We start from the raw sequence: 23,630 nt of genomic DNA, 5'->3' as shown, positions 1-23,630 counted from the left end.
CTGAACGGCAGACCAACAGCTGTGTGCATGATCCCGTAGGGTATAACATATTACACTGCTGGAATACTGATGGGGAGTTAGCAATATATGTGGAATTTAAAGTGCTTCCTTAATAAAATAGGCAATTGAATTGTACAGAACCAAGGGTTCCATGATCATTTTATCTTGATTTAGTTATCGAATAGAACACACGCCATGACCTTTGCTTACGTGTTTTGAGTCATGCTGCCTTTTAGGCCTCATGCACACGACCGTTGTTTGGGTCCGCATCCGAGCCGCTGTTTTGGCGGCTCGGATGCTGACCCATTCACTTAATTGGGGCCGCAAAAGATGTGGACAGCACTTCGTGTGCTGTCCGCATCCGTGGCTCCGTTCCGCGGCCCCCGCTAAAAAAATATAACATGTCCTATTCTTGTCCGCGCTTTGCGGACAAGAATGGGTATTTATATTGCCGGCGCCCGTTCCGTTACGCAAATTGCGGAAGGCAACACGGGTGGCTTCCATTTTTTGCGGATCCACGGTTTGTGGACCGCAAAAAACGGCACGGTCGTGTGCATGAGGCCTTAGTCATATGTGTAGTTGCATTTAATGATTTAATACCAGCTTTGCCGACTACATAATACTAACAAAATGTCCCATAATACCAGCCGTCTAACCCACATAATGTAAATTTTAGTGTATCGGACAAGAGCAAGTATTTTGTCCATATAAACTTTAATCTGGTCCATATGTCCATACTACTGCCTACTGACTTTCTGTTCATTGAATGTAGGCAGGCTATTATAGCTAAACGATAAAGTACATGGAAGATACACTACATTGGTATTTAGGTTAAATTGCCATGTTGCCACTTTGTGATAAATAAGTGAGTTTTTGGTTGCAGTTTGGGCACTTGGTCTCTAAGGCTGAGTTCACACGGGCGTGTCCGGATTAGGTCCGGATGCGTCCCGGTGTATTGCGGCAAACCCGCGCGATTGGGTACGCAATTGCAGTCAGTTTTGACTGCGATTGCGTTCCGATGTTCAGTGTTTATCACGCGGGTGCAATGTGTTTTGCACTCGCGTGATAAAAAACCGACTGTGGTACCCAGACCCGAACTTCTTCACAGAAGTTCAGGTTTGGGTTAGTTGTAGTGTAGATTGTATTATTTTCCCTTATAACATGGTTATAAGGGAAAATAATAGCATTCTGAATACAGAATGCTTAGTACAAGGGCAATTGAGGGTTAAAAAAATAAAAAATAAATTAACTCACCTTGTCCTCTTCATCGCGCAGTTCCCGGTCTGGTAGATGAGCTGTCGGCTAAAGGACCTTTGGTGACGTCAGATCACATGCTCCAATCACATGGTACATCACCGTGGTGATGTACCATGTGATTGGAGCATGTGATCTGACGTCACCAAAGGTCCTTTAGCCGACAGCTCATCTACCAGACCGGGAACTGCGCGATGAAGAGGACAAGGTGAGTTAATTTATTTTTTATTTTTTTAACCCTCAATTGCCCTTGTACTAAGCATTCTGTATTCAGAATGCTATTATTTTCCCTTATAACCATGTTATAAGAGAAAATAATACAGTGAATAGACTGTCACCTAGCAACCATGAGTGAAAATCGCACCGCATCCGCACTTGCTTGCGGATGCTTGCGATTTTCACTCAGCCCCATTCATTTCTATGGGGCCTGTCCTGCGTTACAAACGCAGAATATAGAGCATGCTGCGATTTTAAAGCATTGCAGAAGTGATGCGTGAAAAAAATCGCTCTTGTGCACAGCCCCATAGAAATGAATGGTGCCGGATTCAGTGCGGGTGCAATACGTTCACCTACCGCATTGCACCCGCGCGGAAATCTCGCCCGTGTGAACTCAGCCTAAAAGGTTCACCATCACTGCCCTAGCCTATAAACTTGGATTAATATGTTCTTCATGGTCTGAAGAGAGTTAGGTCATAATTGCTATGGGCATAATACTAGCTGCCCTTAGTTATTCCTACTTTTTGAATCCATAATCGGTTAGTCCAAGATAATACAGGGAGCCCTCGAGTTACACTGTTAATTGGTTCCGGGAGGACTATTATGTTTTAAAAAATGTGGTGGTCATTTATTATGGTTCATGCGCCACTTTTTGGCATATTTAGTTGCGAAGGTGTCTTGCAACAAAATCTGTGACCTTACCTGCGCTCACACCACTTTTGCGAAAGTGTCGGAAAAAGGGTGCATGGGCGGAGAAGAGGGCCCATCTCATTCATTTTCCATGCCAGTTTATGGCGTGGAAAATGGCCTTCAACTACATCAGCAAGTTTGCTGGCATAGATTAAAGCATGTCACACGGCTGCTGGCACCAAAGTTATGTAGAGGCCTGCGCTTCTACATTACTTTAGCACATCCACCAGAAGCACAGAGGGATTAAGACCAGCGTCTAAAACGGCGGTCTTAATAAATGCCCCCCCCCCTTGTTTTAATGAGTTTTTTGACCAATAGTGAATGCACATACCAGAAATAGGCAATCAAGTTATGCATGTACAAAAATACATTTCTCTTGAGAATGAAAAGCATATTAAAGCATTCTACAAGTATGACACTACCGTCTCAACATCCAACATAAGCATCACACAATGAACGAACAATTACAGCACTATAACTATGTTCAAAACCCAGTTGAGTTCTTCCACTACTCATCCCCTCCAAGTGTTAATGACCATATCTGTGTCATTAGTGGTTAGAGATGTTCACAAAAGAACATAGGAAAGGAAGAGGAGATAACCACAGATCTAATCATACATTTCATAGTACAAAGGATGAATCTCCAAGAGAAAAAGCTTTTGAATTTGTGTGAAACAAAACAAGACTAAATAAGGAAAGGTGAAGAGGGATTGCCGGTAGGTCTTCACATGCTCCTGAATGACACTGAAGGTCACCTTTTTTCAAATGCGTCACTCTGGTGTCTTTATCCGAAAACCATGTTGTGTAGCAGAAAGTATCTTTGATGTTTGTTTAAATATATGCAGGTAGGATACAGATTAAGGGTGCATTCACACGACCGTAAGTGTTTTGCGGATGGCCAGTGCTATATAGAGAATGCCTAAGCTTGTTCGCAGTTGCAGACAAGAATAGGACATGCTCTATCTTTTTTGTGGGGTCACTGAACGGAACGGATGCGGACAGCACACGGTGTGCTGTCCGCATCTTTTGCGGCCCCATTGAAATGAATGGGTCCGCACCCGTTCCGCAAATTTGCGGAACGGATCCATTTATACGGTTGTGTGAATGCACCCTAAACGTTACATAATTTCTCAACTCAGGCCTCCTTCAATACAGATGCCTCAGCCCAATGCATCCTAAAGAAGAAAGTAAGTTTATCCAGAAACAGTTGATGGGATTGTACATGGGAGGGAGATCTATTCCTTCAAGCTGCAGCTGAGATCATGTGGATCAGTCTTTTAGATCCCCAATCATATCTATATAGCTTAGGGTCTACTCAACCAAAATGTCCTCACTGGGAATCAAGGGGCGCAAAGTTATTCAAAATTGAATGTTGTAAAATTCTGGACTATCCCGCATGACCAAAGGCAGTATGCTTGAGGATCATCACATTTAAAGCAAGCATCTGTAGGAAATATACCCATTTTATAACCCCGTATAGGTTAAATATAAGACCTGTGGAACATTTTAAGGTCATCTCCATATATCTAGTAGAGAGCTCCATTTTTAATGAGTAAGGCTATGCTTACATATTCAATGTGCACTCAGACATCGTGATCCAGCAGAGGAACAGACTGCTGGAGTTCACATTGCATACGTAAACATAGCCTGTTCTAGTATGTTAAGAAAATCTGAGATATCAAAGTTGTTCTGTAATCTAAAGAGTTATTAAAAAGTGAACTTTAACTCCTGGAGCTGACAGGCAGTCCAAAAACCCATAGGAACCTGTTTTCTCATTCTAAGTTCGGAAAGCTTTTAAAATATTAGATACTCCTTGGTTGAAGTTAAGCGGGGCATTCCACAGCTAGGGTAAAATGTAAAAGAACACAGACGGCAGCAGGTGGACATAACGTACTTGCAGTGCAAAGGGATTTAGTGGCGTCGGGCCTGACGAAGTGCTGTACGTGCAAAACAGCCGCCGCCGCCAAATCCCTTTGCACTGCAAGTACGTTATGTCCACCTGCTGCCGTCTGTGTACTTTTTACATTTTACCCTAGCTGTGGAATTAATTAAGAAGAACTGCAACTAATGGTAAGTGCCACTGAACCTTTTTTGCTTTTTCTCAAAGCCGCACGGTGTAGAACACTGCGCCTTGCAGTAACATGTATAGGGAGTCTGCTGTGGTAGTGAAATAATACTGTGAGTCCGTATGACATGCAGATGACAGGCGTCGCTCTTAGAATCACTACACACTTCATTTATTTGGGCAGACACAGGGCCAAAACTGTCCAAATAACTAAAGTATGAACTCAGCCTTACAGGTCGATGTTAGCGCCAAGAAGAAGCACACTCCTTTTACACCGTCGGCAGCTGATTCCACATAGATGTCTACAGAACCTGCACCGCTGAGCGGCAAATATATTTTTTCTTTTGACACTAATACACGTCACAAAAGGCTTTACAACAGATAACTACACCGCCCAAGGGCAAATAAGACGTAGAAATATTGATTTGTAATAAACCCTGTTAATGCCTGTATCAATCAGCAATTGCACCCTAATAAGAACCGTTTTCTGGAATTACAGAGCTGTATAATGGCAATTTGGATCCCCAGTCAGTGCAGCAAGGTGTAATAGGAATGTTAATCCCCCCCCAGGATTTGGGCCTACTACTGCTGCCTGCTACTGCTTATTATATACTGCACCAATGCCATACTACCTACCCCCGCCCCCCCCCCCATATTGTGCTTGCTACTGCCTATAATATAGTGCATCACTGCCATATCCCCCTCTTCCCCTTGAACTGTGTCTGGTACTGCTGCCTGCTACTGCTTATTATATACTGTGGCAATACCATACCCACCACCCCAGTATTGTGCCTGCTACTGCCTATAATATAGTGCATCACTGCCATACCTCTTTCCCCCAATGTCCTCATTGGCTGTACCTTCTACTGGTGCGGCTGTTGTTTTTTCTACATAGTGTGCCTCCCAGTCACATATACTCCTCCTGAGCCCCAGGCTTCCAGACTTCCCTCATCCATTAACTTTTTTTCTCAAGCTGTCTTCTGCTTGACTTACCTTTCTGGGCGCTCATGGTCACTGTGGAATCTCCAAGCCGCGCTGGAGACTGCAGTCACTCCTACTCTTGACGCTGCTGTCCCACAGTCACAGACAGTGCTTCATGACTTCAGCCCAGCATGACTGAAGTCCTCCATCATGACTTAGTAAAGTTTCTCTTCTGGGTGCTGGGCCAGCCAATCAGCAGCAGGCTCTGCTAGAACTGCTTATGCTGATTGGTCAGACCAGCTCCCTGCAGAGAAACAGAGCGCTCGGGCATGAAAGGAGCCACTACCACTGATGCTCTGGGTAAGAGGGATGGGAGGAGAGGAGCCCACTGGAGCACAAGGGGCTAGGGAAGCCGTGAGTGTGCAGCTGGAAGGCAGGGCCTGAAGACTCAGGACAGAGGAGAGCCATTGCATTGTAATTAGGGGGCGGGGCCTATCTTCCACGCCGGCCCCTCTTTCCCCACAGGCCCTATAGCAGCTGCGTGGTCTGCCTCTATTGGAGGTACGCCACTGACTGGTTGATGATTGGCTGCATGCATGGCATTATGGGTGATCACTCCTTCCCAGAGTTCCTTTCTCCATGTCCTCACACATGCAGCAGCCATTTTAGGAAAAATGCGATTCGTTACCACGAAGCGTGCGAAAATTAGCATTCGGTGCAAATCGAACTTTTCCTGAAATTCGGATCAAATTCCACTTCGTCAGCTTCGATTCGCTCATCTCAACTTAAGACCATAACTCATAAAAACAAATTATAATAAGTAGTAGAAGGGACCCAATAAATAGCAGGGGCTCAAATGTTGGGGGATGCAAAAGGGTGGTCTTTATGTTACTAATGGAAAAAATGATATAGAAAACAAAATTCATCCAAATGTATTCTTTGTGTTGATAAAATGAATTCCTTTAAAGTATTTGAAACGGTAATACACTGTAAAATTGAACATTTTAGAACAGGCCTACAAAGCCTGGGATGTTACTTTTGGCAAATAAAGATATCAAATGACTAAAACCCAGTCCGCTCATTGCAGGGACAGTTTATGCAAGTGTGGCTACACCAAGATGCAGCATATTGAAGGAACTCAGGTCAACACAAGTGATAAATGGAATTACAAAAAGCATACAAAAGAGCTCCCCACTGATGCATATGGGGATATTCAGTTTGATGCATTTGGAAGAAAAGGGAAGGTAAGTTAATGTTAAATTCTTCTAAAATAATAGAGCAAAGTAAATGAGCTTCATTTAGGACAACACTGCCCTCAGTTTGACCACTGTTCCAGTATCACTGGTCTAGTGTGTAAGCAGAAATAGTGCTGGAGGGGTGTAGTTGTAAACTTGTGTGAGATAGGAATATCCCAGAAAGTTGGGTTCCCCATCCTCTCCAGTACACATTTTATGTGAAGTCTTAAAGTGACCCGCCAGATCACAGTAAAAATCTCACTGTACATGCAGAATGTATAGTTAACATACCTGGTATCCTTCTTTCAATGTTGCTGCTGTGGTTCACTCCATTTTGAGTCCCCTCTTCTTGTATGTAAAACAGCTGCCAGATTCTCAGAGTACCCGATGCAGAGTGTCCTTCAGTAGAGACACTTCCCCTTGGCGAAAAGGACCTGCAGGCACTTCCATCAAAAAATAATTTCCCACATATTAACAATCTATATGTAATTATTCTGTGTGTTTTTTACATAAAAAAAACAGGTGGATAGTTTTCTGGATATTATTTTTTGAAGTCACTCCATATATTGTATTTCCTGGTGCTTTAACTTACTTTTTCTTTGGACTTGCCTTGCCTAAAGGGAATGTGTCATCACGTTCACACTGGCCACTAGAGCTAAAATATCTTACGACTTCCTAACTTTTGAGAGCAGCGAAATTGGTCATATACAGAATGGACAGGAGGGGCCCCATTGACTTCTGTGGGAGAGTTTTCAAGGCACGCTCTGTGACCCGTGTAGAGGTCAGGAGGGAGCAGATAAGCTGTGATATCACCTATTGTGAATGGTGAATCCTGTGTTAGGTATACAGAGGTGTTACTTGTCACTGAAATTCTTCCTGTGGTGATAATGATAACAGCTAGTGAAATGTTAACTGTACAGCACAGGAAATCATGACCTGTTATTAGTGGTCAGTGTGAAGATTATTAAAAAAAAATTTAAATAAAAAATACTTGCCAAAAATTCTAAAAAATATATGTTTTATACAAAAACGTGATTTAAACAATAAGCCATTTTCTAATGACACTTTCCCTATAACTCTCTCAGTCAGATCATCACTGCCACCAGAGAGAGCCCCCCCTGTAGAGACTCAATTACAGCATCACACATTACACTAATCAATGCAGTGCTCTTCTGTGGGCATCTTAATCTGGGCCAAGAGAAAAACAGAGCTGTCATACTGTTATCCTAATTCTATATCTACTATTAATAATTAGGATCACCCTTCAGATAATATCTTTGCTTCACAGCAATTATCTGAAAATGGAGGGTCTTATCATTTGTGTTGACTGCTACAGAAAGGCAATATTGTGTATTTTATTTTCAATGGTATTATACTGCCAAAATGAAAAGAAAATACAGCCAAAAATTTTTTAAGAAATGTTTCCATGAATATTGGGTTTTAAAAAATACCTCTTCCTGAAGGGTACATTTAAACTGGCTGCACAATTTGGTCATCCATTAGATTGGCAAAGTAAGAACAAGCAGTTGTTACTTCTTATTGTTCCACAATGGGCACTGGTCAAATTACAGCCAGGGGTATTATAACTATTATACAAAAGATTGCTACTTATATGTTTCAATTATTAAAGGAAAACCGAGAAATCCAAGCTATCTAACAGTTCTCTCTCTTCTTTTAGTACATTCGCTTGTCCCGAGACACAACCCCAGAGACACTGTATGAGCTCATGACCAAATACTGGCAGCTTAAAACTCCAAACCTCATCATCTCTGTGACTGGAGGTGCTAAAAACTTTTCCCTCAAGCCACGGATGCGCAAGATCTTCAGTCGTCTTATTTACATTGCACAATCCAAAGGTAATGGAGCCTGTAGAAGTTTGAGAATGTGGGACTTTTTTGTGTCTGCAAAGGCTAAAACGGGGCAAGTTGACAACCTTTAATTGGTCTGCAGCATAAACAGCACTTTGAAGTATGGAATCATAATAAAGAAGGCCGGTCACCCCTCCTGACATGTCTGTTTTGGTAAATACTTTTAGTCCCCATTCTGGAACATCCTTTCTCTTAACTGTGTTGTGCTGTTCTTCGGTTATTACTCCTAGAAATGTATCAATATTTTGACAACTAAGTGTTCCAGATGGGGATGTGTCCCTCTACTGTCTGACACAAATAATATACCCCAAACATCTAGTACCCAGCTGTCTCCAGAATTGTTATATTGGGGGAATAAAACTGACATGCCAGGCATTGTATAAGGTCACTTCAAAGGCATTTATGTTTACTGTCACTATTCACACTATATTTATACACATATACTCCATATTAGGGGTGGGCGATATGGCCTAAAATCTATATTGCGATATAATTTTAAGCATGTGCGATATATATCGCAATATATTGTTTTTTCTATATTTGGGGGGGAGGGGGGGTATTTAAACTTTATTTATTTTTTTTACTTTTTATTTAATAACTATTAGCCTCCTTAAGGGCTAGAACCCTTGTCATATTCACCCTAATAGATCTCCATAGGGTGAATAGGACTTTACACTCTCCCTGCTGCCCTGTGCTTTGTGCACACAACAGCAGGGAGCTGAGTCCCCTCCCCTAAACAGTGCCATCCACAGATCCCCCTCCCCTAAACAGTGCCATCCACAGATCCCCCTCCCCTAAACAGTGCCATCCACAGATCCCCCTCCCCTAAACAGTGCCATCCACAGATCCCCCTCCCCTAAACACTGCCATCCACAGATCCCCCTCCCCTAAACAGTAACATCCACAGATCCCCCTCCCTGATGCTCACAGGAGTACATTTATAAACTAATCAGTAACTTTAACTTTAATCATTGCTGATCTCTTTACTGGATACCTTACTATGTCTTAGCTCTGGTAACAGCAGGCAGTGCGGGTGGGTGGCGCTCACTCACTGACGTCACTCGCCTGCACCGCCTAGTGGGAGGAGCAGGCGCGTGACGCCAGTGAGTGAGCGCCGCCCGCCCGCACTGCCTGCTGTTACCGGAGCTAAGACATAGTAAGGTATCCAGTAAAGAGATCAGCAATGATTAAAGTTACTGATTAGTTTATAAATGTACTCCTGTGAACGGCGTGGCCCTGTATATTCTAACCCCCAGGCAAGCGTCCCTGTCACCATGGGAACGCCTGGGGGTTAGAATATACCATCGGATTTGAGTTTTCACGATATCACTGAGATCGTGAAAACTCAATGATTTACTGTCAGTCCCTCCCCTCCTCCTCCTCCTCCTCTGTTCTCATTGGTGGTCAGCGGCAGCCGCGCACAGTGGGGAGGGAGGGACTCCCTCCTTCTCCACTGTGCCGACTCAGGAGAACATGGTGCGCTCAGAGAGCGCGATCATATCACGGTCCGGCGATATAGGCAATATGCACAAAATCCATATCGTGGCACAAATTTATATCGCATATCGCCTATATCGTCCACCCCTACTCCATATGTACATTATATGTGAGCTTTGTTTCAGTTAAAGGGGTTGTCTGAGTTAACAAAAAGTAATATAAAGCAGAGAACAACTATAAAATAAGTTATACTCATTGGTTCAAACCTCTTCTGCTAAAGTGCCGCTGATCCGATCCTCCCCACGGGCTTTATAATAATAATATTAATAATCTATATTTATATAGAGCCAACATTTTCCGTAGCGCTCTACAGTTCAGGGGTTTATATGACTGTAGCTGTGACATGCCGTATACTGCTCATGACCACTGCAGCCAACCGCTGGCCTTAGTTGTCTATCACTCAGGGCAGTGATTGGTTGCAGTCATCACGTGCATCATACAGCCACATCACTACTGCAGCCCAATACATGACATCATGGTTGCAGTTACTGGAAGGATCAGATCAGTGATGCTGGAGTGGAAGGTTTTGAACCTGTGAGTATAAATTATTTTAGTGTTTCAACACCTTCCTTGCCTTTTATTATTTTTTAACTCAAAGAGAGAATCCGTTGAAGTGCTTTCATTTTACTTACTTCCAGGTGCCTGGATCTTCTCAGGAGGCACTCACTATGGTCTTATGAAGTACATTGGAGAGGTGGTCAGAGATAATACCATCAGCCGGAGCTCAGAAGAGAAAGTGGCTGCCATTGGCATTGCCTCCTGGGGTATGATCTCCAATCGTGATACACTGATCCGGACTTCGCCAACTGAGGTTTGGACACCAAAATGTATTCTTCGAAAATTATGGATTATATAGGAGTATTGTTTGTATTTATTTATTTTTCTTCATACTTATAGGATTCATTTAAAGTTCATTCATTTCTAGCGTGGTAACAGGATTACAGCCATACTTGATCAAGCATCCAGTCATTTTCTATTTAATATTTAGTTAGTTGTTATACTTGTAAATAAATAAAACAAATCACATACAGAGTAGTAAAGGTAAATATCAACCAATCACCTAGCCTGAAATACAATGGGGGAGCTCCCGTCGCCATGCTACTGTAGCACATGGCCTACGCTCTATGGTAATACATGAGAGAGGTAGTCACCTACAACATCCTACCTGGATGATGTTCTCATTTGTCTTTGTAACTCTTAGCCCCCTCCTCCTCAGGATGTCCAGTGTGTAGAAGGCATGTATCTGAGATAATCACTCAGGAATTGAGCCTTCAGAGCACAATGGGGGTTTTGTATATGTTATCTAACTATCCCTAACTCACTACATTCCAAAGAATATCATTACAATACAAGGGGAAGGAACCAATCAGTACTACAGTAAGAAAAATACCCTCTCTAACACACAAGAATCCAATCATTTTCTATTTAATATAATTCAGTTAGTTGTTATACTTGTTAGTGTAAATACTTCATAATATAGAAGCCCTCATATTTTTTTCTAAAGCTTTCACATTTTGTGAACTCATTGGAGTCACATTTAGAAAAAGAGAATACAAACTGGCCCCATACCTGGAGATACTACAAGAGCCCAAAGACAGACAAATCCTGAGCCGGTACAGACTGAGTGCCCACAGCCTGGAAATGGAATCTGGGCAGCACAGACAGACCTACAAGCCCAAGGAGAGTAGACTGTGCCAGCAGTGTGACCAGGGGGCCCTGGAGGATGAGGGCCACTTCCTGCTACAATGTCCCAAGTACTCAGCGCTGAGGGACACTCACTCCCAGAGACTCTCCACTCTCATCCCAGACTTCACCTCTATGGAAGAGAAGAGGAGACTCCACATTGTGCTGGGAGAAGAGCCAATGGTGAGAAGAATAGATGCACAAGATGTTACCGACTGAGAGGAACATAAGAGACCCCGGACTGCTTCATCCCCAACATGGACTCACTCCCCCCCCCCCCCCGTTATATCATCCCTCAACCCTGAATATGTCCCCCGGATTAACCATTACCCCATATCAACCCCCCTGCCAATCCACCCCCAAAAATCCTTAAATGCTTTGGCAGTGCTAAAATGTACTTGGTCCTGCCAATAAAGCTTAATTGAATTTGAATTTAAAAAGCCCATTAAATTCTTGCATAGCCTAATCAGTGTAACTTGAAGCTCCTGGCCTCCAAAGTGGCGGAGGGTCCTTCAGGTCCCAGGTCCAGGTACAACTGTTACCTGTAATACCCTTATAGTTGTGGTCCTGACTACAAAAATAGAGGTAAAAGTCAAATTTTTGGGGAGTGCTAGCACCCCGCTGACTAGTTGCTTTAAGAAAAATAGAGACTTTTTATGGTAAGGTTTTGGTTGGTCCCCCATTGTTTTCCCTAACAATATAAAGCACTCAATTTGTCCTGCAGCCATTGCTTCCTCCATAAAACAACATGTCCCTGCAGCAAAGCTAATTATCCTTATAAATTTGGAAATTGGGATGTGATAGCCACTTCTGAAGAAAATTTAGCAGAGGGTGTTATGGCCACCTTGGCCTGACATATTTACAATCATTTACAGCAAAAAACTGCTCCTAGTTGTCATAGATTTTGGTTTGTGGCTCATGTACAGCACAAGATGCAACAAATCTATTAAGAGACTTGCACCTCTTAATAAATTAACTTGATTAGCAGAGTGCTTCTTGACCTTTTGGATTTATGCCTTAAATACGAGACATCCTGCATGTCTCATTTATCAACATGATTTGATATATCATCATAAATGAGCTTTATTATATATGGTTTCCTTTCTATTATTTATGAGTTTTTTTTATTTTATTTGTTCGGTTAAGTTTTTAAAGAATGAATATTGTGATCAACTGCCTGAATGCCGACTATAGTCATTGGCTGGGGGCTCAGCAAGACAGTAATTATTGCTGATTTGTATTTGTATTAGGGTCCATTCAGAGATCCGTAGTTCTGGGTCCGCATCAGTTCCGCAATTTTGTGGAACGGGTGCGGACCCATTCATTTAAATGGGGCTGCAAAAGATGCGGACACCACACTGTGTACTCTACGCATCCGTAGTTCTGTTCCACGACCCTTATGCTGGTTTCTTGGACCACCGGGAGAATACATTGTGAATGTCGGGATCTGACTATCATTTTGTGTCTTAATAAATTTGCCGCATTTTATTCTGACAGACTTTTTAATAAGACTGGCTTATGAGACAGCAAAGTGATCTCTTACATCTTATTCTATGTGACAGGGAAATTATGTGGCTCATTACGTCATGGACGAACAGAAGCGTGACCCTCTCTACTGTCTTGACAACAACCACACCCATTTAATACTGGTGGACAATGGGTCTAGTGGCCACCCAACAATAGAAGCCGATCTCCGAGGGTCACTGGAGAAATACATCTCAGAACTCAATGTTCCAGGTATGATGTATAAGATTCCAGGTATGGTATATAATCTTTTAAAGGACGGAATTGCTTTTTTTTCTGTTCAAATTGTATGATAATAGTAAAAGACAAAATGGTCTGCAATGTCATACACTTAACGTTTATACTAAAGACTAAGGAGAGATAGAACCCCCCAAATCCTGACTTAGGCCTCTCACCCAGTTAAGCCAGTACTCTCTGCTCTGCACTGATGAGGGGAAATCACCCCGAAACAGCTGTCTGCAGATGAGGTGCTGGCTTATTTAATATCTAAGTCATGTCACAAGGCCTCTTTAAAGGGTCAAACATTGACTTATAGGATAGCTGCCTTACATATGGTGGCATCAGAGTCAGAGCTTGTGATGGTATTATATTCATGGACAGTGACTGCGCAAATGCATACAACCACATTCCTTTTAATTTTTATGGGGAGCAAACTACCGAGATCATTATATACCAATTTGAGCAACAAATACTCTCAAAATGTACAGCCATATGTACGCTTTCTTCATCTGTGGAAACAATTGACTTTGGTGCCCTAGACCTGTATGTAAATATGCCAAGGTGAAGTGGTTTCTTGGCACAACACTCCTGACATCCACCATCCATGGCATGTGCTGCACTAGCCTCACCCAGCTACACTCCTGAAAATGTAAGTAAAATTGTTGAGTTTGCTAACGATCATTGTCAAATCAAATGTTAAGTACAAGATACAGATGCTTCAAGGGGTTGTCCACCTTTATAACTCCTTTTAAATTTGGCCAGTAGGGCACTGTAACAAAATAAAAATAAAAATATATACTCGCCTGCCCCCCCTGCTCCATTCCAGCACTGAGGGCTTGTTCCAGTTGGTTTATGTGCCTCCTGGGAACACGTTGCTGCTGAGGCCAGTGATTGACCACAGCAGCACACATGACCCCATCTGGAAGTCTACAAGCCAGAGACTTGAAGGAACATGAGTCGGGCCCTCGGCACTGGAATGGAGATGCGCAGATCAGGTTAGTGTTTATTTTACTTTTTTTTTATAGTGCACTAATACCCAAATTTAAAAGGGGTTATAAAGCTGAACAACCCCTTTAAAGGGAGTCTGTCACCAGTGACCAATGGCGTTAGCATAGACACATAGCTGTGTTTCACCTGATTAAAATGCTTTTTTTTCCTTTTGCTGATTGGAGGCTCTATTCCTGAATGCAAATTAAGCCTTTGGTGCAATGTGGGTGTCACCATTGCTCTTGCAGCACCAAAGCCCCTCTCATTTCTGTGTCCAGCCCTTACCTTGTGCTTTGCCCTGTCAATCAAATTAATAAGGGAGGGGCTGACCACAGAAGGGAGTTTGAGTAGAATGAGAGCAAAGGTGACACCCTCCTTGCACCATTTAACATTCCCGTACACTTTTTTTGGGCGTTAATTAGTCGAAACACCCCAGTTATGCAGCTTTTTATATGCCATCGACCTTGGGACCTTGACAGGGTGTGGGACACAGTCATCATTATTCATGCCAAAAACTGGCATAAATATAGACTGAAATCTATGCCACTTCAGCTACAAGCAGGAGTAGATATCAGGCTGGCGCACAGACTGCCAGAGGAGTCATGTAGATTATGACAAGGCGCATTACATGCCTTCTACGGCAGCACGGGCACTGTCTAGGCTTGTGTAGCACACGCCAGCCTTGATAAATCAGGGATATAGTTTTTTTTATCAATACAATATCTATCATAGATACAATTAATATTACCTTTTATCTCGTTACATGCCTGAGATTGTCTATCCATGTTTTTCTGAAGATTCCAATTATGGTGGAAAAATTCCCATTGTATGCTTTGCTCAGGGAGGTGGGAAGGAGACATTAAAGGTGAGATACAACAGAATATTTAAAATATAAGGATTCAAAAAGTTTTGTTTGTAATTAAATTGGGAAAATATTTTGCATGATTGTCTATAGTGACATTTGGTAGAGCAGGGTTATTTCAATGTGCAGTAATACAATTTTGATAACATGCCCCCTATTTTAGTGCTTTATACAATATATTAAATGCCTTAGAGATGGTTTTGACCCCCCAATGTTTAGGTCTTTAGTCTCTCTTAAAAATACTCAAGAAAAGTATTGCGTGTCTAGTCTCACATGAAAACTAAATTAATTGCTATTAGTCCACACTACAGTCCACTTACATAGTAACATAGGATAATCACATATTTAATCAAGGCTAAAAAAGACCATCCATCCATTATACTGCAAAATTGAGAAGAAGGCAAAAATCCCATGAAGTAGAAGCTAATTTTTCTCAACTTCGGTAAAAAAAATCCTTCCCAACTCCAAATCTCCAAAATACTCTCTGGCAGAGCCATGAACAGATACCATAGGACCACATACAAAACTTAGCAAGGGTCCCACGAATTGTGATTTCTCACTAATTTACTCTTTTTTAAAATATTTTTTTGTGGAAGGCGGGTCAATGCATTTACATGCAGCAATCATTGCACTGTACGTGGACACACGATTGTTAACATGATTGTTCACCCCCATAGAGTTTGCTGATTATCGGAGACGCTTCCCCAGTTTATGATGAGCTGCAGACAAGCTTTTTTATACCGCACGATTACCCGATACACACTCATTCTCTGGTTTAACGGGTGGTCGGCGGCATGTTTACGTGTGGTATTGATGAGAAATGAGTGCTGTTTGTTCCCAATTATTGGCCCTGTAAAAAGGTTCTTATTTATAAAACGGTGTTCTTTAAAGTTTCATCCATTTCTCCGTATTCTGCAGGCTATCAACACTGCCATTAGGAGTAAGATTCCATGCGTCGTAGTGGAGGGATCGGGCCAGACAGCCGATGTGATCGCCAGCCTTGTGGATGCTGAGGGCACTTCTCTTGCTTCTTCAGCCATTAAGGAAAAGCTTGTTCGATACATGCCCCGCACTATTTCTAGATTGGCAGAAGATGAGATGGAGACCTGGATACGATGGGTAGAGTATCCTTACAGGGCATCTGTCAGGAGATTTGTACCTATGATACGGGAGGACCTCTTACATGTGCTCTTGTGTTCCTTAGTGGTCTTTGAGAAAATGGCAGGATTTTAAAAATAAATTAAGAATATTCAAATTGTGAAAAAATACTTGATTATAAACAACAGGTCAATTTCTGATGACCCTTTCCCTTTAAAATGGTCCAGCGTCTTAGAATGTCATCCCTGCATTTGTCTGGCTCTTGCAAATATAGTTTAGCTCCTTTTCCAGAATTTGACTTTTTCATTTTTTTCATGGTCTGCACATATCATTCTTGGAAAACATTACATCATGGAAAAAAGAAAAGTGATTTTGAAGAACTATGTCGCAGGTCAAATATAGACTCGCTATTATTTCCCCATATCCTCAGATGTCTTTTTGGCCGAATGCTGTGCTAGTTGAAAGTACTATTACAGATCCCAATAACAGCCATGCAGACTGTGTGCTTCTGATATTCATTTTTATAAAAGGGATGAATTTCTAATGAAGGTTTTAGCATCCAGACAGAATCCGCTGCTGTTCTTGAAATATGACATTAGTGCTCTTTCATTAGCTGGGTGTATGATGCCTCTAAAGTGCAGAATCCGATGTAACATTTTGTGCTTCAGATCGGTGTACCAAATGGCATTTTACTTCTACAGTACTCTAGAGAGTCTAGAACATTTCCCAATATCTACATTAGCCACACAGTATGTTCCAACCATACCTATCCTACTGGAAAAAATGAAAAGCCATTAAAAGTAATATATTTTTTCAGAGACATTATTTATTGGCTATCTTTAGAAGCACAAGGGTGATTACCCTCCTGCAAAGTCCTACTTATGGGGTAATGGGATTTGCACATTTATCAGAAGGAGAAATAATTCATTTGTTTTTTCAATATTTACTTTTACCCTATGTGCCTGAAGTAGACATTTTTAAATTTGTGTTATATCCGTTTTACTTAAAGGCTATGTACACATTCGGAGGCAAAAACATTTTTATGATTTTACTCATTTTGGGCTAAAAATAATTTCTGCAATTGGTCTTAATAAAAAAATATTGAGCTGTTCAGTCACAAAGGGTTAACTGTCTAGCTGTGTGAATTGTACTATTCCCTTTCACTTTGTGTCAGTTATCCAGTAACCCTTATCTCTAATTTAGTAAGGCTACTTTCACATTAGCGTTTTTTTAAATTCCGCTATTAAGATCAGTCATAGGATCTCAATAGCGGAAGAAAACGCTTACGTTTTGTCCCCATTCATTGCCAACGGGTACAAAACTGAACTGAACGAAACGTAATGCACCAAAATGCATTATGTTCCATTTAGGTTGCGCTCCCATCGCAAACAGAATAACGCTGCAAGTAGCGTTTTTCTGTCCACGATGTGGTGTGGAACAAGACGGATCCGTCACACAATGTGAGTTAATGGGGACGGATCAGTTTTCTCTGACACAATAGAAAACGGATTCGTCCCCCATTGACTTTCAAGACATAATACAACTGGATCCGTTCATGGCGGATGCATGCGGTTGTATTATGGTAATAAAAACGTTTTTGCAGATCCATTACGGATCCGCAAGAAAAACTTTAATGTGAAAGTAGCCTAAGTAAGAGGTCATAATAGGCCATAAACACTTATTTAAGCCATGTTATTTAGTAGTAAGATAAGATAAGAGTTATAATAAGTGTATTATAATGTCAGAGAGCAGAGATGAGGACCCCGTCAGATTAGCTGACTGATTGAACAGAGAGAAAATTCAGAACCCTCTATTAGAGAATATCAGCCCTGTACAGAAAAAAGGGCTCCATATTTGTAATAAATATAAAAAAAATGATTTTTAGCTCAAAATGAGTACAATGCAATCATAAAAAACATTGCCCACAAAGGTGTACATAGCCTTTAATGAGCCACAAAAAGGATGTGTCATAGTTCTAAAAGTGATGTCTGGGTTGCAAATATTGATGACTTATCCTTATGATAGGTCATCAATAACAGATCAGTCGTTTCTGACAACCTGACCCCCCCTGATCACCTGTTCTCAGCAGGAGCCAGAATGAAGTGGATGGAGCCGGAAGTGAAAAACTTCATCCACTGTGTAGGCTACTTTCACAAGTTTTTTTCGATCCGGCAGGGATCAGCAAAAATGCTTCTGTTACTGATAAAACAACCGTCTGCATCCGTTATGAACTGACCCAGTTGTATTATCTTTAAAATAGCAATGATGGATCCGGCAAGAACACCATTGAAAGTTAATAGGGGAAGGGTCAGTTTTCTATTGTGTCCGAGAAAACAGATCCAGCACCATTGACTTGCATTGTATGTGATGCTGGATCTGTTTTGCTCAGCATCTCATGAAAGAAAGAAAACCACAGCTTGCCTCGGTTTGCTCTCCGGTATGGGAACGCGACCAAACGGAACGGAATGCTTTTTGAAGCATTCCGTTCTATTCAGTTCTGTTTTGTCCCAATTGACAATGAATAGCGACAAAACTGAAGCGTTTTTCTCCAGTAGGATCTCAGTACTGGAAAAGTAAAACGCAAGTGTGAAAGTAGCCTAAATGCTTCTAGCTCCAACCACTGTGTTATTTCTGGCTTTGGAGGCTGCCGAGGACAGCTGATCGGTGGGATGCCAAGTGTTGGACCCCCACAATCTGATATTAATTACCTAACCTGAAGACGTCATCAATATCTAGAACCTGGGCAACCCCTTTTCGGTCCTTTTATATCAGTAGAAAACCTGCTTGAAGTGAGAGCCAGTTGATGGCATAACTTGTCGATTGGCACTTGCTTAGTACATTTAAAGGGATCCTGTCATCATAGTTTGCGGTTTCTTTCAAAAACTCTCAGCCTCTGTGTTTAACTGTGATTACATTTTGAAATTGCACTTTTCTATATGTAAAGGGGCGAGGGGTATTTTTACACAGTTCAAGACACAGAGTCACTGCCGCAAGCCAACCCATCTCACCATGACTGACCTCTCCCTGCCTGCCCCAAAACATTCCAGCGTACAGAGGTGTACACAGCTTTCATAGGGCCCCTCTACACCAGCAATTTCTCACCAACTTTATCTGACTTCTATGTTGGAAACAGTGGAAATGGTGGTTCAAAAATATGATGAGAATTCTGAACACAGTATTTCTCAATGTTTTTACACCAGACAACTGGCATAAATACACTGATAAACCTCCCGCTTCACTTCACATTTTTCAAAGCTGTCTGTGTGCTGCCACCACTAGAGGGAGCTCAGTGCAAAGTAGTTTCTACAGTTACCATTGTCTGCAATGGAAATGATTATCATCTGTTTCCACTGATCTCCCCCTACTGGTAGCTGCATGACACCAGAAGAAGTCCAATGAGTTTTGAAAGAGATGGTAATGATTTTACTGTGATGTACAGGGCCATATAATTAGTTACATAAGGCAGATTGTGATGACTGGTTCCCTTTAACCCTTAGGATACCAGCGCCGTGCATGTACGGCGCTGATATCTGAGTCTGAAATTCCAGCGCCGTAGCTCTGACGGCGCTCTGAGCAGGGGTCCGGCAGTCACTGATAGCTGGACCTCAGCTGTATGCGCCGGCATTGGTGAAAACACCTAATTAACGCTTGATGACTGCGCTGACCCCGGCACGTGCGATGTCCACGCGGGGATCGGAGTTGCCATCAGGTCCCCACGCTGCTGTGATAGGGACCCGATGGCAGGGAAGGCAGCCCGGTGCCTTCCTTAGGCATTGTGGCTGTTATCCCTCTTAGCCTGTGAGAGCCAGCCCCCCTGGATCTCACAGGTAAGCAGGCTGTAAGAGTATTACAGTGTGTAATAAACTTACAGCCAATGCATCACAATACAGAAGTATTGTGATGCATTGTAAAGGGGATCGGACCCCCAAAAGTAGAATTTCCAGAGTGGTGTTAAAAAAAAGTTTAAAAAAAAAAGCGTCCTTTTCCCAAAATACAGTAAAAGAAAAGTAGACATTAGGTATAACCGCGTCCCTATCGACCCTCTCTATAAATATATCACATGACCTAACGGAACATCTTGTATTTTTTGCTCAAATGTAAATAAAAGCTGAGAAATGTTTTTTTTTTCCACAACAATGCCTCTTGTACATCGTCTTATTATCTTTTGGTAGACACCTATGTCATTTCCCGTCGAAAAATTACTTGCTGGTTGAATAAAAGTAACTTTAAGTCAAAATTTGCCAGGGGTATGAATAATAATGGGCAGCACTGTAAGCCCCACAAAGTTACTTCAGACCTGAACTGATCCTTAAAAAGTGGGTTTTGGAAATTTTCTGAAAGATTTCAAGATTTGCTTCTAAACTTCTAAGCCTTCTAACGTCCCCAAAAAAATAAAATGGCATTCACAAAATGATCCAAACATGAAGTGATCGCCAGCCTTGTGGATGCTGAGGGCACTTATTTTGCTTCTTCAGCCATTAAGGAAAAGCTTGTTCGATACATGCCCCGCACTATTTCTAGATTGGCAGAAGATGAGATGGAGACCTAGATACGATGGGTAGAGTATCCTTACAGGGCATCTGTCAGCAGATTTGTACCTATGAAACGGGATGACCTCTTACATGTGCTCTTGTGTTCCTTAGTGGGCTTTGAGAAAATGGCAGGATTTTAGAAATAAATTAAGAATATTTAAATTAACTTGGATTCTATTTTTGCAGATTAAAGAAATAATGGAGCACTTGCATCTTTTGACTATAATAAAGATGGAGCAAGCTGGAGATGAGATTGTCAGTAATGCCATCTGTTTTGCTCTTTATAAAGGTAAGGTGAGAAAATACCGGTAGTAGCATCTCATATACAATCTAGATATATAAACAATTAGAGTCACATAAACTACAGTAAGTCTAGAGGAAACACTAACTATATACTGTATTTTTGGCTAGGCTTCCAGTTTATAGTGTTGGCAGGACAGACCCCTCATGATTTATGTAAAGGGTTGATACCTCTTGTCACCCTCTATAACATGGCCCCAACCATCTTTATGACTCTGTGACACCACACCCAAAGCATCACCACAGATTGAGGAGAGTTGAAGGGAAAGTATCAAGTCTTTGGCATTGGCCACCCATGCTTCTAGGTGAAGTTGCTGTGGCGGTACTGCTGACCACTTCCGACCCTGGTACTCAATTTATAGGTTTGTGATGTCACCACCCACCAAGCCGCCAGCTGTGATGTTATCAGTCCCCATGTTCTGTTTACTTAATGGAGACACGTTAGGCTGTATCATGACATCATCACCACAGTGATATCATGAATGTATTTTATTAAAACTCATACTGGAGTGAATAAAGAGTATTTTTTCAGAATATCTAGAAGGGTTGTGTAGTGGCATGATATTCACCTATCCTTAGGATACGTCATCAATATCAGATCAGCATGGGTCCAACTTCTGGCACACCTGCTGATCAGTTGTTTGAAGAGGTCACAGCGCTCGTGCAAGTTCTGCTTCCTCTTCAAAGTTTACCAGTGCACCATTTCCTTAGTAATGACAGCGCCATGAAATTACAACTGCTTGTCCCATTCACTTGAATAGGACGGAGAGCAACAGGGATCCAGAGCAGGAGCTCCAACAGCACCAATGATCATCTGTCCATGAGAGAAATAAATAAAAAATCAGCTGTATAAAACTATAGAGAAACCTATTCTTTGACCTGAACCGATTCCTGCATTTTTCTAATTCAGTCTATTATCATAGCTTTTAGCACCAATGAGCAGGATAAGGATAACTGGAATGCTCAGCTGAAACTTCTTCTGGAATGGAATCAGCTGGATTTGGCCAGCGAGGAGATCTTCACTAATGACCGGAGATGGGAGGTGGGTAATATCTTAACATCAATACATCTGACTTGCCAGACTTGTAACATTGTAACATATAAAAAGGGTCCATAATGTGACACACAGTATAGAACTGTGCTTTGACCACAGGAGTGGAAAATTAGAGCAGGTATGAATAAAAACAAGTACTTATGTACAAATTATTTATATTTCTACAATTCCACGCTAAGGCCTCTTTCACATGGGCGTCATGTGTGAGGGCCGGATAGGATGCAGGTGCGCCGCGGGAAAATCCACAATTTTTCCGCGCAATTTCAAAGCGTTTTAATGTGTTTTGCCGCGCGTGAGAAAAATTGGCATGTATGGTACCCAGACCCGAACCCGGACTTCTTCACAGAAGTTTGGGTTTGGGATCGGTGTTGTGTAAATTTTATTATTTTCCCTTATAACATGGTTATAAGGGAAAATAATAGCATTCTTAATACAGAATGCTAAGTAAATTAGGGATGGAGGGGTTAAAATTAAAAATTTAAAAATTTAACTCACCTCATCCACTTGTTCGCGCAGCCCGGCTTGTCTTCGTTCTTCTTCTTTGATGACCTGGGAAAAAAGGACCTTTGGTGACGTCACTGCGCTCATCACATGGTCAATCACATGATCCATGTTATAAGGGAAAATAATTAAGATCGGGTCCCGATCGTCACCTAGCAACCAATGCGTGAAAATCGCACCGCATCCGCACTTGCTTGCGGATACTTGTGATTTTCCCGCAGCCCAATTCACTTCTATGGGGTCTGCTTTGCATGAAAAATGCACAATATAGAGCATGCTGCGATTTTTACGCAACGCACAAGTGATGCGTGAAAATTACCGCTCATCTGCACAGCCCCATAGAAATGAATGGTCCAGATTCAGTGCAATGCGTTCACTTCACGCATTGCACCCGTGCGGAAAACTCGCCTGTGTGAAAGGGGCCTAAGAGTTGCGCCACCGAAGAATGCTTTGTAGCACTGCAGCTTCAAAATGGGATCAGAGCACAACTCACAAGTTGGTGTGACCCAATTCTGGGGTTGCGCCCTGGTTAAAGCACATAAGTTGTTAGCTCCAGCCACTGCAGCTTTATGTCGGCCTCTAATATTGGATGGATGATTGGTGCCAATGGGTATTATGTCAGACTATCGATCCCTGTTTGTGCTTGCTCTGATTACATTTGCATGCCATGTTTTTTTTTTTATGACAAGATATACTGTAGTACTTTCAGGTGTGAGATATATTTATCATGATATTTAAACACTGTTTAGGGAAAAGGTAGGTTGGGAAGACTTTATGGTGTATTCTGAAGGCAAAATCATCAACTGTATAAGTGTAGCCAACCACGCTTTACAATATACATTAACTGTATGCAGAAGAAATGTACGCCGCATGGGTACACTATATGTTTTAAAAATAATTTTTATTGGTTTTAAAACAACGAAATTGTACACTAGTTGTTTGCCCAACCAGGGCAGCCATATAAGAATACAACTGATGCAGTACAATCAAATGAGAAAAACAACTTCAAAGAATAGGAGGAGGGGGGTAACACAATTATTAAAACATTGATATATTTGCTCACGACCAGTAATCTGTGATTTTGTTCGTTCGAGAAATTCCTATATTTTTTCCAAGGTTTCCAT

The 23,630-nt window shown here is 41.8% G+C and overlaps 1 protein-coding gene across 1 annotated transcript in view; it reads left to right on the top strand.

The window, feature by feature from the left end:
* Nucleotides 1–23,630, top strand: part of TRPM8 (transient receptor potential cation channel subfamily M member 8) — a 122,888-nt gene that overhangs the window by 21,759 nt on the left and 77,499 nt on the right. The window contains exons 4-11 of the mRNA XM_044304234.1: nucleotides 6,234–6,390; nucleotides 8,060–8,237; nucleotides 10,385–10,557; nucleotides 12,992–13,166; nucleotides 14,957–15,024; nucleotides 15,940–16,140; nucleotides 20,838–20,940; nucleotides 21,875–21,993. Of these exons, the coding sequence (XP_044160169.1) occupies nucleotides 6,234–6,390; nucleotides 8,060–8,237; nucleotides 10,385–10,557; nucleotides 12,992–13,166; nucleotides 14,957–15,024; nucleotides 15,940–16,140; nucleotides 20,838–20,940; nucleotides 21,875–21,993 (1,174 nt within the window). The remainder of the gene's footprint in view (nucleotides 1–6,233; nucleotides 6,391–8,059; nucleotides 8,238–10,384; nucleotides 10,558–12,991; nucleotides 13,167–14,956; nucleotides 15,025–15,939; nucleotides 16,141–20,837; nucleotides 20,941–21,874; nucleotides 21,994–23,630) is intronic.

Source organism: Bufo gargarizans, chromosome 8, assembly GCF_014858855.1.
Source record: "Bufo gargarizans isolate SCDJY-AF-19 chromosome 8, ASM1485885v1, whole genome shotgun sequence".
Taxonomy (NCBI): Eukaryota; Metazoa; Chordata; class Amphibia; order Anura; family Bufonidae; genus Bufo; species Bufo gargarizans.
The sequence above is the reverse complement of the archived record's forward strand: the minus strand, read 5'-3'. Positions and strand labels throughout refer to the sequence as shown.